This window comes from Nipponia nippon, unplaced genomic scaffold (genome assembly GCF_047370975.1).
Source record: "Nipponia nippon isolate SJK-2023a ecotype South Korea unplaced genomic scaffold, ASM4737097v1 scaffold_7, whole genome shotgun sequence".
NCBI lineage: Eukaryota > Metazoa > Chordata > Aves > Pelecaniformes > Threskiornithidae > Nipponia > Nipponia nippon.
The window spans coordinates 32,642,388-32,659,367 of NW_028262391.1; the positions used below are offsets into that span (position 1 = coordinate 32,642,388).

Genomic DNA, 16,980 nt, shown 5'->3' on the forward strand with positions numbered 1-16,980 from the left:
ATAAAACATGACCATGACTATTCAAAGCTATGCAACTCTTCAAAATCTTTTTGTTCTGACATGTCTCCTCAGGCAGGCAGCCTTTGGTTTCTGTTTTAACTCTACTACACTTGGAGCACAAGCAGAATTGGTCAATTACAAAGTTGCAAACACAACCCAGAAGTATAATCTGTTTAAGAGGGCTAAAGGTAGTTTTCCCCTTTAAAAAAAAAAAAAAAGGGGGCAAAAATCCCAAAATCCACACACACCAAAACTCCTTATTTTGGTTTCCTCTTTCAGTGGGAACTGGCCAACTCCACATGCTGGCCAGATACCAGCATCTTTGAAGAAATATAATTATGTAGCAACAGTCCCTTTAGGACTGAACCCAAAAGAGATCTGAGGAATACTACTTAGCAGTACGTTCGCCACATTACTTAAAATTGTCATTTATCCACAACCATGCCAAACACAAACACTGTTCTGCAAATCCGTGTGGTCAGTCATAAACAGTAATTACAACTGAGGAGCTGGCAAGAGTAAATGATTGAAAACAACCATTTTAAGCTCCTCTGGCAGTTTTTTGCTCCAGCCCAGGTAAGGCTGCAGCTGGGAGGCAAGGCAGACCCAGATTACTCCCACTCACCTGCAGCCTCCCTTGCAAGCCAGCAAGGAGAGCACAAGGCAAGCTTTTCCTGCTAGGAAAACCAGAAGTTTCCTGGTTCCTTGCAGCATGGGTCTAGATTCCCAGAGTCATACTATATGTGAAAGTAAGCCTATTTTTAATAGTCTAGTGAAAGCGGATTTCCATATGCTGGATGCTGAATGTTTACTGTTGCATTTCAGGGACACAACTTGAAATGACTAATTTATTGGATTACTTCACAAACACAATTTTTACATTTGGGTAGATCATCCTGCAGTGCTGGCTACTCTGCTGCCCTCTATTAGAGCAATTTTAAAATACATCAGACTTAACAGAAATAGAAACACGCACAAATCAACACAGCTGGCTCCTGAATGATGCAGTCCTGCCCTTTCCTCCTACCTCTAAGCATTTACATGCCTTCTTGTGGTGCCATTAGTGTTCCTGTGCCCACTTGACACTGTTTGGGAGATTTGCTGACCTAATCCGGGGTTCATTTTCAGGAGATCAGGTCCCTGAGTGCTAGTGCTGACCAGTTAAGCCAGCTTAAGGAGGTCCTAACTCTTCATTTCTTCAGAAGTGCATGAAGGCAGCCATGCTACTGGCCAAACAGAGTATGGATGGGACTTTATGAATGTCGTTTAGAGAAATATCACTTCAAGCTTTAATTATAGGCTAACATCTACTATATTTAAGATTTAAGTTGCAACTAGAAGGCCAAGGGCAATCAAGAGAGACTTCAGGGCCTTGGGACGACTGGTTAAGGGATCAGGAGCACAAGTAGTGTTCTTCTCTACCCTTCCAGTTGCAGGGAATGATGAGGAAAGACACAGAAAGAGCCAGCAGATCAACGCCTGCCTTCAAGCCTGGTGTCTCCAGCAAGATTTTGGGTTTTTTTGATCACAGGTCAGTTTACACACCACCAGGCCTGCTGGCAACAGACAGAGTACACCTGTCTCAAAGAGGGAAAAGGATCCTAGCACAGGAGTTGGCAGGGCTCATTGAAAGAGCTTTAAACTAGATTGGAAGGGGGAAAAGGGGTAAAACCAGGCTTGCTAGCGGTAAGTCTGGGGGTGGTACACCAACATTTGAGGGATGGCGTGCTAGTGAGGTCCTTCGGTCTGCCATCTCAGTGGAGGCAGGGGATGGAGAGCCACGTGGCGGCAAAGACACAAGGGCCATGGATGTGTTAGAAACTATGAAGCACCTGACACTGTTCATGTAGGAAAGAGGGCTTCTCCCCCCAGAAAGGTGGCAGGATCAATAGCCCAACTGAAGTGCATCTATGCCAATGCACACAGCACAGGCAACAAACAGGAGGAGCAGGAAGCTGTTGTGCAGCAGGAAAACTATGACGTAGTTGCCATCACAGAAACACGGTGGGATGACTCGCAGAACTGGAGTGCTGCAATGGATGGCTACAAACTCTTCAGAAGGCCTAGGCAAGGAAGGAGAGGCAGTGGGGTAGCCCTGTATGTTAGGGGCTGTTTTGATTGTCTAGAGCTTAATGATGGTGACGATAGGGTTGAGTGTTTATGGGTAAGAATCAGGCGGAAGGCCAACAAGGCAGATATCATGGTGGGAGTCTGTTACACACCACCCAAGCAGGATGAAGAGGCAGACGAAATATTCTATAAGCAGCTGGGAGAAGTCTCACAGTCGCTAGCCCTTGTTCTCATGGGGGACTTCAACTTACCAGATGCCTGCTGGGAACACAGTACAGCAGAGAGGAAACAGTGCAGGAGGTTCCTGGAGTGTGTGGAAGAGAACTGCCTGACACAGCTGGTGAGGGAGCCAGCTAGGGAAGGAACCCGCTGGACCTCTTGTTTGTGAGCAGAGAAGGCCTGGTGGGTGATGTGACGGTTGGAGGCCGTCTTGGGCACAGCGATCACAAAATGGTAGAGTTTTTGATTCTTGGAGAAGTAGGGAGGGGGGTCAGCAGAACTGCTACCTTGGGCTTCTGGGGTGCAGACTTTGGCCTGTTTAGGGGCCTGGTTGGCAGAGTCCCTTGGGAGGCAGTCCTGAGGGGCAAAGGAGTCCAGGAAGGCTGGACATTCTTCAAGAAGGAAATCTTAAAGGCACAGGAGCAGGCTGTTCCCAAGTGCCAAAAGACGAGCCGGCGGGAGAGAAGACCGGCCTGGCTGAACAGAGAGCTTTGGCTGGAACTCGGGAATAAAAGCAGAGTTTACAACCTTTGGAAGCAGGGGCAGGCAACTCAGGAGGACTACAAGGATGTCGTGAGGTTATGCAGGGGGAGGATTAGAAGGGCCAAAGCCCAGCTGGAACTTAATCTGGCTACTGCCATAGAAGACAACAAAAAATGTTTCTACAAATGCATTAGCAACAAAAGGAGAGCTAAGGAGAATATTCATCCTTTACTGGATGTGGAGGGAAGCATAGTGACAGAGGACAAGGAAAAGGCTGAGGTACTTAGCGCCTTCTTTGCCTCACTCTTTAATAGCAAGACCAGTTGTTCTCGGGGTACCCAGCCCCCTGAGCTGGAAGACAGGGACAGGGAGCAGAATGAAGCTCTCATAATCCAAGGGGAAATGGTGACCTGCTACACCACTTCGACACGCACAAGTCTATGGGGCTGGATGGGATCCACCCAAGGGTACTGAGGGAGTTGGCAGAGGTGCTGGCTAACTGGGGAGGTCCCAGTCGGCTGGAGGTTAGCAAATGTGACACCCATCTACAAGAAGGGCTGGAAGGAGGATCCGGGAAACTACAGGCCTGTCAGCCTGACCTTGGTGCCGGGAAAGATTATGGAGCAGATCATCCCGAGTGCCATCATGTGGCACATATGGGACAACCAGGGGATCAGGCCCAGGCAGCATGGGTTTATGAAAGGGAGGTCCTGCTTCACTAACCTGATCTCCTTCTATGACAAGGTGACCCGCTTAGTGGATGAGGGAAAGGCTGTGGATGTTGTCTAGCTGGACATCAGTAAAGCCTTTGACACCGTTTCCCACAGCATTCGCCTGGAGAAACTGGCTGCTCATGGCTTGGATAAGTGCACTCTGCGCTGGGTTAAAAACTGTCTGGATGGCCGGGCCCAAAGAGTTGTGGCTAATAGAGTTAAATCCAGTTCGCGGCCGGTCACAACTGGTGTTTCCCAGGGCTCAGTACTGGAGCCAGTTCTGTTTAATATCTTTATCAACGATCTGGATGACGGGATCAAGTGCACCCTCAGTAAGTTTGCAGATGGCACCAAGTTGGGTGGGAGTACTGATCTGCCGGAGGGTAGGAAGGCCCTACACAGGGATCTGGACAGGCTGGATCGTTGGGCCGGGGCCAACTGTACGAGGTCCAACAAGGCTCAGTGCCGGGTCTTGCACTTGGGTCACAACAACCCCATGCAACGCTACAGGCTGGGGGAGGAGTGGCTGGAGAGCTGCCCAGCAGAAAAGGACCTGGGGGTGCTGGCTGACAGCCAGCTGAACATGAGCCAGCAGTGTGCCCAGGTGGCCAAGAAAGCCAACAGCATCCTGGCTTGCATCAGGAATAGTGCGGCCAGCAGGACCAGGGAAGTGATCGTCCCCCTGTACTCGGCACTGGTGAGGCCGCACCTCGAGTACTGTGTTCAGTTTTGGGCCCCTCACTACAAGAAGGACATTGAGGTGCTGGAGCGTGTCCAGAGGAGGGCAACAAAGCTGGTGAAGGGTCTAGAGCACAAGTCTTATGAGGAACAGCTGAGGGAGCTGGGGTTGTTTAGCCTGGAGAAGAGGAGGCTGAGGGGAGACCTTATTGCTCTCTACAACTACGTGAAAGGAGGTTGTAGCGAGGTGGGGGTTGGTCTCTTCTCCCTAGTAACAAGCGATAGGATGAGAGGAAACGGCTTCAAGCTGAGCCAGGGGAGGTTTAGGTTGGATATTGGGAAAAACTTCTTCACCGAAAGGGGTTGTCAGGCATTGGAACAGGCTGCCCAGGGAAGTGGTTGAGTCCCCATCCCTGGAGGTATTTAAAAGACGGGTAGACGTGGTGCTTAGGGACATGGTTTAGTGGTGGACTTGGCAGTGCTAGGTTAACGGTTGGACTCAATGATCTTAAAGGTCTTTTCCAACCTAAACGATTCTATGATTCTATGATTGCACAATCTCTTAGTACAGACTGGAGGGAGAAACAAAACATGCATACAGCTGCACTCAACCATCTTTTTCTAAAGCAGCTGGCAATCAGAAGTTTGACAGGCTTGTCCTAAGGACAGCTTGGACACACATTTGTGGTACGTGCATCACTTTGTGGCTCTACGCCATGCAGAGCTGCCTGTTCCCACCTGCACTCCACATACCACCAGTCCTGCGGGGCCAGCTCAGCTTCAGAGGCACCAAAACCGAAGGCTGGCATCCCATGGTGTGAGCTCTCCCAGTTCTGCTCCAGCACTGACTGCCCAGTGCACACAAGGGTATAAACGCCTGCTGCAGCGCTGCTGTGGAATGAATCCCAAAGCAGCTTTTCCTCTATCCAGCACCCTGTTGTCGGAAAACCTCCACCTTAGAGTTGAAGACCTCTAAGTTCACTCCACAAGTCCGGACTTCCCAAAACTGCTGCAGGGGCTGACAGAGACTAGGCCTCATTTCTCCAGTGCAACATACTGAAATACAAGAGATTAAATCTAAAAACCACACTCATTTCTTGGAATTGTTGCCTCACCACTGCTATCAATCTTAAATGGAGAATTTTAACTGAAAGTTGCAAAGAGTGCCTTGAAACTGAGTAGTTTTATGAAAGGATACATTTAGATACACAACGGATATAAGCAGCTTTCCAATACTGTCCTACAGCACTTTGAGCCACAGAGAAATGGAACTAAGTTCTAAATATGCCCAAGCAAACACCCTTCAGCACAACACTTTAGATTTTAATTCCTATGACCAAAATGCAAACTCCAGGCACGTGGCTTTTGGCCAAGACAGAATTTTAAAAACCTTGTTCTTACTATTCATTTTCCATCAGAGATTCCCACCCCCACCGCCCCACTACAGTTCAGGCTTTGCAATTCTTGTTTATTTTTTTTGTCATTTTCAGAAGCTCCCCCAAAAGAGACTTTATTCTGTCTGAAACCTGACATACCTCAAGTTCGTGACTGTTCTAGCTGCAGACTTGCAGAGAAAAGCTAGAAAAGTGACCAGAAGAGAGTCAAGAGTCGAAAGGAGCAGCAGGCAGGAGGGTAAAACCTGTCTTATCAGCCCAGCACCTTGCACTGACCGGCCGTGCTGACTTGCTGGAGCCACAGCAGTCAGGCTATGGAAAATCACCCAGATCTATGGCGAGTTGCAGTTTGGCACTCCACTCAGCTAACCCGGACACCAGGGTTATGGGGACAGTTAATTCCCAGTACTTCAGCAGATAGTGTAGTATTATAGCAGCGTACTAAGTAAACAAAGATTGAGCTGAATGTTATCAGGTCTTCCCATTTAGCCTCATTTCCCCTCTGTGTCCAGTACTTCTATGAAACTAGGGAAAGAGCGAGAGCAACTGTGCTCGAAGCACTTAGGGGTGAAAAAAGGCAAGAAAACAACAGTGTCCTAATGTATAGAATCACAGAATCGTTAAGGTTGGAAAAGACCCTTGAGGTCATCGAGTCCAACCATTAACCTAACACTGCCAAGTCCACCACTAAACCATGTCCCTAAGCACCACGTCTACCCGTCTTTTAAATACCTCCAGGGATGGGGACTCAACCACTTCCCTGGGCAGCCTGTTCCAATGCCTGACAACCCCTTTCAGTGAAGAAGTTTTTCCCAATATCCAACCTAAACCTCCCCTGGCTCAGCTTGAAGCCGTTTCCTCTCATCCTATCGCTTGTTACTAGGGAGAAGAGACCGACCCCCACCTCGCTACAACCTCCTTTCACGTAGCTGTAGAGAGCAATAAGGTCTCCCCTCAGCCTCCTCTTCTCCAGGCTAAACCACCCCAACTCCCTCAGCTGCTCCTCATAGGGCTTGTGCTCTAGACCCTTCGCCACCTTCGTTGCCCTTCTTTGGACACGCTCCAGCACCTCGATGTCCTTCTTGTAGTGAGGGGCCCAAAACTGAACACAGTATTCGAGGTGCGGCCTCACCGGTACCGAGTACAGGGGCACTATCACCTCCCTGGTCCTGCTGTATCATTTTTTAGGAATCTGAAAAATACTATTATCTGGTAAAGCACTGCAACAGATGTGCAACTGACACTTATGTAGCCTTCATTATGGCAAATAATCAACTGCAGTTTGGACAGCATGGCTAAATCCAGCACCCGGGCAACTATAAACTACCCACTAGTTTGATACAATCCCAGACATTGCCGGGATCAGGAAAGCAGCTCATTCTGATAGGCAGCCCAAGAAGAAAAGCTCCATTGCAATTACCAATTTGAATTTCAAATTAGATCCCTGTTGCATGAAGTCAAAGCAAGCTTTCAATGCCAGGAGACCAAATTCGCTATAAAGCACAACAGCCGACTGGAAAGGTGACTGAAACTACTATTAAATATTTCTGCATTATCTGGAAGGGGAAAAAAAACCAAAACAAAACCAAACCAACTCCACAACACAGGCATACTACAAAACTTAATGCTTTCAACTGACACATCTACAGCCTTTCTGCTGTATTCAGCAAAATGAAGTCTACAGTCAGATCGAGACTTCTAAGCTGAACTTTATTGCTCTTAAGAGCAGAAAACCAACAAGAAACATGGAAAAGAAAGCACAGAAGACACCACATCAGAAGCAAACCCAGCAGGAACAGAATTCAATTAGGAAGTAGAAAGCAAGCTAAAACAAAAAAAGGAAATATAGAAAAGGAAAGCAGTTAGCTAACAGAGGGGCTTCAAGAGGCTGTGTAATTCCAGAATAGCTACTAAAGTGCCTTTTACAGTTAAAAATGCCAGATTATCCCAGTTAGTATGATGAAGCTATCATACTGCAATCTACTAGCTGGCTGATGTGGATGGAGTTAGTGAGCAGTGCTTATTTCCATTAAAAAAAAAAAAAAAAAGAGAGAGATGAATCTCTTCCCCCCCCCCCCATCTTCCTCCTCAGGTGTCCGGGTCCTATTTATTAAATTCACAGTTACGTTCAGTCACACAAAAGGGTAATGACTGTTTCTCTACAGGCAACTCTCAGAAGCTACAGCATGGAAATAAAACCTGAACCAGCATCTGATGGGAGTAAATTAGATGAGACTTCTCCAAAGCAGAAAAGGAACAGAACACCGACAAAATAAATGCTTGCATAGCCATTTATAGCTGTTTCCATAGCAGTATAAAATACTTCAATTGCTCTAAGTGCCAAGGATGACAGCATAACAAAAGACATCATATGACAGGCTGCGATGCCTTCACAAACCAAGGCAAAATATTCTGGGTTGGGTACCAAGAAAGTGAGGAATATGCATAAACTGCACTAAGCCCCATAAAAGTTTGGTTCGTGACTCTCTTTGCTATGCCACAGAAACTTGGTGACCCAAAGTTTGCACAGTTAGTTAGCCACCCTGGCCATCTTCACCCTTCACCTATCTTAACCTCTGCAGCCAACACAGTGGGTTATGCACAGAGGCCTGCCAGCACCGGTTTCACTTCTGCTCGATGAGATGTGGCTTATGCTCACAAAATCCACTCTACTATATCCTTCAGTGCTACCATAAGTATTTTAATTTATTTTAATTTGGTCAAGTCACAGGTATTATGCAGACCTGACACCTAGGACTCCCATATTACACTTCTGATTCCATACTGATTGTTAAAAGCAATTTCTCACTTCATGATGTCCTTCAGTCCAGTATTAAGAGAGAGCCGTTACTTTATGGAGAAAGCAAGTTACTCGACTGCTACTAGTCTGAACCTGTGGTACCTGCAAGCACCTCCCACTTCTATGGTTGATTTTATTCTTGAAAGCAAGTCCTCATTTTTGTGCTTTCTCTTGTTCATCTAAGTCTTCTGGAATACACTAGCACTTCAATTTAACACATTACGGATGTGAAGCTGCTTACAGCAGCTAACAATTCAAACATCTGGGAAAGCTTTTTTTTTTTTACCAAAAAAGTGGATATTTTTTGTTACATATCTCCTCACTAATAGCTGATTTAAGAGACTAATTCTTAGAAGTGTAAGAGCTATAATTTAAAAAGCACTGTAAAAAGTTGATAGGCTAATTTTAACTTTATCCCTAAACATAAAAACTTACCATAAAAGAAGCCATTCATTCCTGCGGCACTACGTAATTGCTAATTGTAATCAGTATTAGTAAGTCTGTACTACTAAAATGTGACACTAGGTACCACGTGCCCTTCAACCATTTTTGTGTGGGCAGGGGAAAGGGGAAGCGAACAGACAAAAGCTCTTGATCCAGTCTATCAACTACAGCCTGAGAAAGCAGAAAGGGTTATAAGCACAGGCCACATCACCTTGATAACCTTCCTGCATCAGACCCGACCAGACTGTGAAACAAGCCTAGCGATAGGTCTGCTTAAATCTATTGTTTGGATTCATCGTATCGAGTCAATCCTGACAGAGCGTGATCAAAAAGACAACTAACTACCAGATCACCTGTAGTGCAGTAAGGAAAGACAAATGAAAGTCGTCTCTGAATAGCAGTCTCTCATAGAGGAACGAATGCATATTTATTAAAAAGGAACTATACAGAATCAGGACATCACCCTTTTCAGACAGATGAGATATGCTATGTATTTTCTCAGTTGCAAGTATACTATTGCAGAGTCTCCACATAAGTTTCCTTAACTGAATGACTTTTACAAGCCTATTGACAATTTACATGTTCTCTGGATACCTTTTCTCCAGGTCGAATGCTGCCACATTTCAGGAGATTGATATCAGCCTTGCAGTCATCCATGAAGCCACAGATCAACCGATAATCGCTGAAGATAATGGCTGTCATTTTAGTGATGTACTGATGGCACTGGTATTCAGTTATGTTGCCTCTGTGATCCACCAAACATGACACCAAGAAGCCTTTACCAACTGGTTCATCTGCACACTCCTTGATCTGTTTAAAACAAAACAAAAAAAAGAATAAAAATATAGTGGCTGCAGCTACCGAATTTAACCTTTTTTAAAAAAAAAAAATCCTCAAAGAAACTTGCATCTGTAGCTTCAAAATCTGCTGGCAAAAAAACCCTCTAGGCTTTAGTTTGACTTTCAGTAAGTCAGAATACTTGAAAATATTTCAGAAATGAGAAATCCCTCATGTGTGCCAGTATCTGAAGAAAGCATATGCAGCGACCTTGAGGATTATAAACCCTCTTGCTTAATAATCATCTTTCATAAAAATCACATTGAGCCCCTGCAATCAAGTGGATTTGTAGGAAAAATGCTAGTTTGACAAACGTTTATTTAGAAAACTGAGCATATTACAACATCACTAAATCATACTTGGACCCCCATTAGCCACCTGACCTCGTACAATATAACATTTTGGCCAGAAGTGAGACTGACTCAAAAGTCAACACAATATTTATTGAACTGTTTATAACTTGCTAGAAGCTGAAAATTACTATAAAGGAAAATCCTCATCAAATTCATTTTTATCAGGCTCTTATAGGAACTGATTATTGGTACTAAACCATTTTACTCAGTGGTCTAAAAAAATAAAAATCGCGGCTAACAAAAGCTGAAAGCTGTGCAGGGACTGGAAAAGCAGTGTACATGAACAGACAGGTCCCCAGTATAAATCACAGCCTGCACTGCTCACAGAAACAGACAGTAAGGCCAAACCCATCACCTTTGGAAGTAAAAGATGCAGGCAGTTTTGACAGCATCTTTCCAAAGGAAGTGGAAAACATGGTTACCTATCAGTTAAGGACACTCCCCAAGGAATCTTGCGATACGAGCAGTGCAATGCCTTGCTCCAAGGAGTACTGAGATTACACAGGCTCTTTTTAACCCTGGGAAGCCCGTGTTGAAATACTTGCCCGGTTCTGGTGTCCCCTGTTCAGGAGTATGCTGAAAACTGCAGCCATAATGATGCAGAAAGCACGCTTGACAGCCAGACGCTAAAGTTCAGTGGTGACAGTTTTTCAAGCAATAGATACATGGATTGACTTGATTACATCAAAGATTTGTTCCTGTACAAATACTGAAGGACTCATCAATCTAAAAGGAGATCCATGGCAATCAATAATCCAGGCAGGTTCAGACACCAAGCAAGGGCAGCGCTAAGGGAACAGGCAGGGAACCATTTTATCAGCTCTCAAATACCAAGTTGGAAGCTTTATACTGGAAATTCTTAAAAATGGAGAGCCATCTCTAGAAAGATATATTCTAATTCTAACAAGAATTAACTCAGGGCATCCTGTAACAGACTCATACAGGTCAGACTAGATGAATAAAGCAGATCTCTCTCTGCCTCAGCTTATGAGGCCATTACTTTCTATATAACAAATAAAACATGCAACATTTTAAATACCATTATTTGAAAGCAGACGTAGGCTGGTAGAACATTTTGTATTTAATCTATATAGCTATTAGAAAAACATAGTTACTAAGGTCAATGTAATTGTTATAGATAAGGCATAAAATACGTTTTGAAGTGAAAACACGTATGATTCATTGCAGGGTGAAAGGGAGAGAGTTGAGTAAGCTTTCTCCGAGAAAGCTGCATCTTCGGTTTGGCCCAACTTCAGCTCAAGTACCGCAAGCCAAACCAACACACAATGGCAACACGCTGTTTTTGGAAGAGCCTGGCTTTGGAAACAGCCCCAGAGCTCCATGGCCTGAGCCAGTGAACTGCATAAAAGACCAAGCAATCATGTCATTGCCTGGCCACTTCTGAAACAACCACCATTATCTGGCAGCCAACTATAATTCTAGATTAAAATTATTGCCAGAACTTATAAAATCACAACAGTTGAGAAGAAAGTTGATATTTAAATCTATATTTAGCTGATAAAATGAAAGGGGGACTTTTCAGAATGTACCCGGTTGGGACAGTCACCAATTCCCAAATGACTTTTACTAGAAATTATTCTTCTAGTTATATTTTGTTCTTAATACAATGCAATATTTAAAATCAGAGCTCAGTCACCAGCAAGAAAACACCTACCTGTTAATGTGAGTTAAAGAAAAATATTAATAGGCTAATACTGTCTGTTAGCAGTATATTCCCACTATGTACATTAGTTTTAAAGAGTGCTTTAGAAATACTTTTAAAAATTAGTGGAATAGTTTATGCACCTGCCTCATTTTTAAGTATCAAAAGATCAAACATATGAGATTATTGTTACTTATTCAAATTTTTTTCTTTAAATAAAAACCACTCACCAAATGGCAAAATACCAGCAGTTCATGTTATCATTCACCACAATTACAAGAGGAACACTGGTGGCTAATGTACAGCTAAAATGCTATGCTCTTCCCACTGCTTTTAGACATCGTATACCAGATTTAGAGGGCATCATTTACAACAATGCCAGACTGTCACTGTACAAAAGTGGTAATTAAACAGACTGTTAAAAGAGCATTTTCAAGAATGCCTTGGTTGTAAAAATTCTGCAGCAGCTCTATGACATAAAAACAGAAAAATACAATGTTCCCTATGATTGCAAAAAGTGAGATTTGTCGGATTTTGCAGTGTTTGCTTTTGGGAGTTACTGAACTCCAAACACAACGTTACCCTTTGATGCAAGCTTTTCCTTCCACTGTTAAATATTCTAGCATTCTTGTAGTAACTATTTTCTTGATCTCTCCTTATACTAAATAATGTTTTCTCCCTAACATTATTTTTACCGCAACTCAGCTAGTGCTGCGAAGGGGAGCAGAGTACTCCTCAACTACACTACTAATTCCCAAACTTTTGGAGCCAGGCTGCTGTTGACATCCTCAACTTCCCAGATCTCTGTGTGTTTCTCTCAAATTTAAACATTGTAAAGAATGAGGAACCACGTAGGTGGTTCCATCAAAATGTGAGGACTTGGGGAACCACTCATCTTAAACCTGCTCTGAGCACTGACATATTCCTTTTGTCTAAGAAGCAAGTCTGCACCACTGAAAGCTAGACCTATTAAACTGCCAACGCAAACTGGGGTTGGAGAGACAATGTGACTGATTGTCTTTCAAGAAAACCTACTTTAAAAGCCACAAAGAGGCCATCATCTAGAGCAAACCGCATTTGTTTTTAAAAAGCAAGTTCATAGGTAGGTGAAGTTATTCTGGTGGATATACAAATGATGTTTTTCACAGCACAGTTTAATGATTGAATTAAGTCAGCTGAAGCCTGTACCACTGTGAAGAGCCTTGGTTCCACTGCTTCCCCAGAAGCCTAGCTGACAACTACCCCAACCAAAGGGAAAAAAAGCTCAGCTCAGTCAGCTCCTGTGTGGCTGAGCACACAGCCTCAAGAGCTCTAGCATGAGCACAAGGAAAGAAATGATTAATCAGGTAATCTTTGAAGCTGGACTGAGGTGTGTTGATGCTTGAGATACAGAGGACTAACTCCTAGTACAACCTAAAAAGAAGAAATTCCTAACAGAGTCCTTGGAGTAATCAAACTTTGAGCCTCGAAGAAAAAAAAAAAGTTGATTCACCATTTGATGTCTGTGTGCTTATCCTCTCTGCTAGCAAGACACAATCCAAAAATAGCCTTATGCTAAATTCAGTGGACTCCCTGCTACACCAACACTGCTACAATTGTCCAACACTTGATAAAGAGAGGACAAATTCAAGCCACAACAGATTTCTGACAGAAGGTCAGGTAAGAGCTGATGGGTTGTTAGTTTATCATTTCTTTCCCCTGCTCCTTTGCCTGGGACCAGTAAACTGGCTTCTTCCACAAGGAGATCAAATTAATTACACCTAGTAATTTGGCATATAAGACTAGCACTTCCCCAAACCCAAAACATTATTTGTACACTAATTCACTATCACAAAGAAATGAAAAAAAATCTTTAGTGCCCCAATAGCAGCCATGCCTTTCTTTTGGCTTACCTCTGCAATAGTGGACTTGCAGACTTCTCTGGCCACGGATTCAAACTTCGGATCTGTAGTCAGGTTCAGCTTGTAGTTCCACAAGAGCTATAGCGAGAGCATTTGTAGAAAGGGGATTTAAAAGCTTCCCATGGAGAATGACAAATATTTTGCTTCAGAAAAGAATGAAACATCCTTTATTCCCAATCTGTATCATCATCCTTCTATAGTGCGACAATCAATGCAAAGTCCTTGACAACAATTTTATCTCTTCCTTTCTGCAATAATTTTCTCACCTTGAACAAACTCAGACTGTTAAAAATCTCTCCATAAGGTCATGAGCTGACTCATTAAAAGGAAATATATCTAATGAAGACAATTTCATAACTGAAAGGATAAAACAATGAAAGCTGCAACTTGCTACCTGCTGCATATTTAGCAACATCTTTAGCCCACCACACTTTTCTGTGCCATGGCTTGTCTGCCTGATGTAAACTATCTAACAAAAATGATGAGCAGATTTCATGCTGAAAACCTAATAAAAGCCTAGTAAAAAAGGAAGGAGGACAATGCAGCTGGTCCCTTATTCTCTTCCTTCTGTGAGAGGCTGCAACCAGACAACTTTTTGGATGCAGGTATATTTGAAACCTATAAAAGGTTCTCTCTCTTGCTAGGCACAATGATACATTAGAGGTGAGACTGCAAAACGCCTCGGTAAGGATGACTGTTCTTCTAGGAGACAGAGATTAGCTCACGTAGGAGCCTAGATGCATTTGGTCAGTGTGCAAGAATCAATCTTGGGCAAGTCACACTCTGCAGATATATATACATCCCAGATGTCCTCCTGAGGCACCGTAAAGTAAAAACACAGGGTAAGACAGCAAAACCTCAGCAAATTAATAGCTGAGATGTTGCCTGAGAAAAGCTTTATTAGCTCATCTGTTTTTATCTAGGAACTTAAGTTGCATTTAAATATTTTATAGGTGTTAACATAAAGATTAAATAGTTTTAAAAATTCATTTCAAATACTGTGCCTTTGTGACAAAATCAAATTAATATCAAAAAGATAAACAGTTTGGTCAAACTTTATTTTGAAGTTTCAATTACACACAACATGCTAAGAAAACACAGAAACATCCTTGTACACAAGGAAAGCAGTTTTACATCCTCTCCAAGAGGGTGGAAGCACGCACAGAGAACTAAAAATGGAATCAGCACAGCTGCATTGTCTTCCACACCTCATATCATGGAGTTCTGAAAAGTTTAAAAAAAAAAAAAAAGGAGATGATGGTATTTCAGACAGAGTTAAGAAGTTGTAAATATACAGGTTTAATAGATAAAAGTGAATGAACAGGGAACCTGTCCTCGCAAGGAGTGCTATAGACCTCTCCCAGCCAGGATCAGAAGGACAAGAATGAGGTCCAACACCACAAGAATACACCTCTGCATTTGTAATCTCGAACTTTGGAGAGTCTCGAAATGAGAAGCTCTCCAAAAGAACCTTCCCACAGAGAGAAGGAAGGTTAAACCTGCAGCTTAAAAAAAAAAAAAAAAAAAAAGCCAGATTTTAGCGCTAGGCGGTATTTTCCCAGGAGATGATCAGCAGTCATACTACCAAAGACTGCAGAGAAAGGCAAAGAAAACATTTGGACATGAGACGCCTCTTTGGTCTAGCTTTTGATCACTCCCCTTCAGTTTCTGCCTGGGAAAAATGAGACTTTGCCCACACCTCCTATTCCTGAACTGCTTCTATAATCCACAGCAGCCTGACCTCTGCCCTGTGGCAGAGAGGCTGTCATTTAATCCAGCAGAGGAAAGGTCCAACTTTGGTTTCTAGAATTCTCAATCTCTTCTTCATTCAGGTAATTTCTGTTGGCACATTTAAATGTCAAGTAGATATATTTTAACTACTGAAGTTTTCTGTTTTTTAAAAAAAAGAAAGAGACTTAAAGAGAAACATGATGTGCCCTTCATCTGATCCAACCCTGCACAACAGAGAATTACAGCTGCCTTGAAGTCAGGCAGCGCCAGTGCTAAAGGTTAATTTATAAACACAGTTGGAAATTACTAGTTGTACAGCATGGCCGGGTTTCATTTCTGGAATGTATCTTCCAATAATAAACCAAAATACAGCTTCTCAAGCATCTGAAACCAAGACCGTCATTGAGGCATGCACTTGTCTGTCTGTGTGTCCAGGGCTAACCAAACAATTAAGGATCTTGATACGGTGTGTTCCAGCAGAATGCAAATGAGAGAAACCAAAGGAAACCTAATACCAACCTTAGCTCTGAGTTTTGGTTTTGTTTTTTTTTTTTTTTGAGAGTCTCGGGATTTGAAGAGTCAGCTTGACAGTCTGAAAACTGGCTAACAGTTTGCTCACTGTTAAACACAGTGCTGAGAGGAAATCTGTTCTAAAACCAGTCAAGTGGTTCAAACTGCCTCTAAATATCACACCCCCACAGCATTTTCCAAGAGAGTCTAAGAATTTAGCAGCTGTGAAAGTAATACAGAAGGCTTCAACAGCTGAAATTAAGAGTTTAAATTCAGTACTGCTCACATCTTTCCCAGAAGGAGCACATCATATTGCTCCCAGTAACTCATGGGAACCACCCCCCAACTATAAAATAGGAAAGACGTCTGCTATCCTCCTCTGATACAGAAGTACAGTTTATAAAGCTCTTAGATATGTTCCACTCTGAAGTCTGCAATAAGACCACAGTGGCCACACTGGGTTAAAAAAGTCGCCTTGTGTTCTTCCTCCACAGGCCCGTACAGAAACCCAAATATGTCCTGATTAATGCCTTTTGCAAACTACCAAACTATGCAAAATACCTAAGGTTGATAAGGGATATGAGGTGTAAATGCCATCGCCAGAGACTGAATAAAACAAAGCAATACTTACATGATTGCAGTCTGAAGAGATTTCATTATCTGGCTGAAAGGAGAAAAAAAGGAGTGTCAGTTCACCACTGATGTGATGCATTTAACACACAGAAGAGTATAAACTTATAGAAACTAACATACTGTCAACTCATTTTCATTGTAAGACACAATTTGACACAAGCAATAGGAAATTTTAAAAGCTGCATAAAAAGAGCGATGATATCTAAGTACCAAAAAGATCAAAATAACAGGTACTTCAGACACAATGCTGTCTTAACTCTACAGAACGTAAATGGCACAAGAGCAGCAGCATTTATGTAGATGCTGCAAAAACATAATGAATGCGCTTGTGTTTGGCTCAATTGCCCAAACTAAGGCGGCAAAAAAGCACCTGTGGGAAAACAAAGATATAGTAGTAGAGTTTTAAAGAAAAATAAGTTTCATGCAGACAACTGAAGGAGAAAGGTAGGGCTCGCTTCGCTCCCCCAGATCGAAGTGTTCGTATTCCCCATTTGAGAAGCAAAGTCTTTTCTTTCAGCTGTACATAAAGGGGCCAGTTCAAAGCAGCCCTG

At 43.1% G+C, this 16,980-nt stretch overlaps 1 protein-coding gene across 1 annotated transcript in view; it reads right to left on the reverse strand.

The window, feature by feature from the left end:
• The window catches only part of GLG1 (golgi glycoprotein 1), a 91,028-nt gene that overhangs the window by 35,237 nt on the left and 38,811 nt on the right, over positions 1-16,980 (reverse strand). Inside the window, exons 2-4 of the mRNA XM_087739794.1 lie at positions 16,428-16,460; positions 13,547-13,633; positions 9,396-9,611 (exon numbers count right to left, since the gene is read on the reverse strand). Coding sequence (XP_087595920.1) covers positions 9,396-9,611; positions 13,547-13,633; positions 16,428-16,460 — 336 coding nt within the window. The remainder of the gene's footprint in view (positions 1-9,395; positions 9,612-13,546; positions 13,634-16,427; positions 16,461-16,980) is intronic.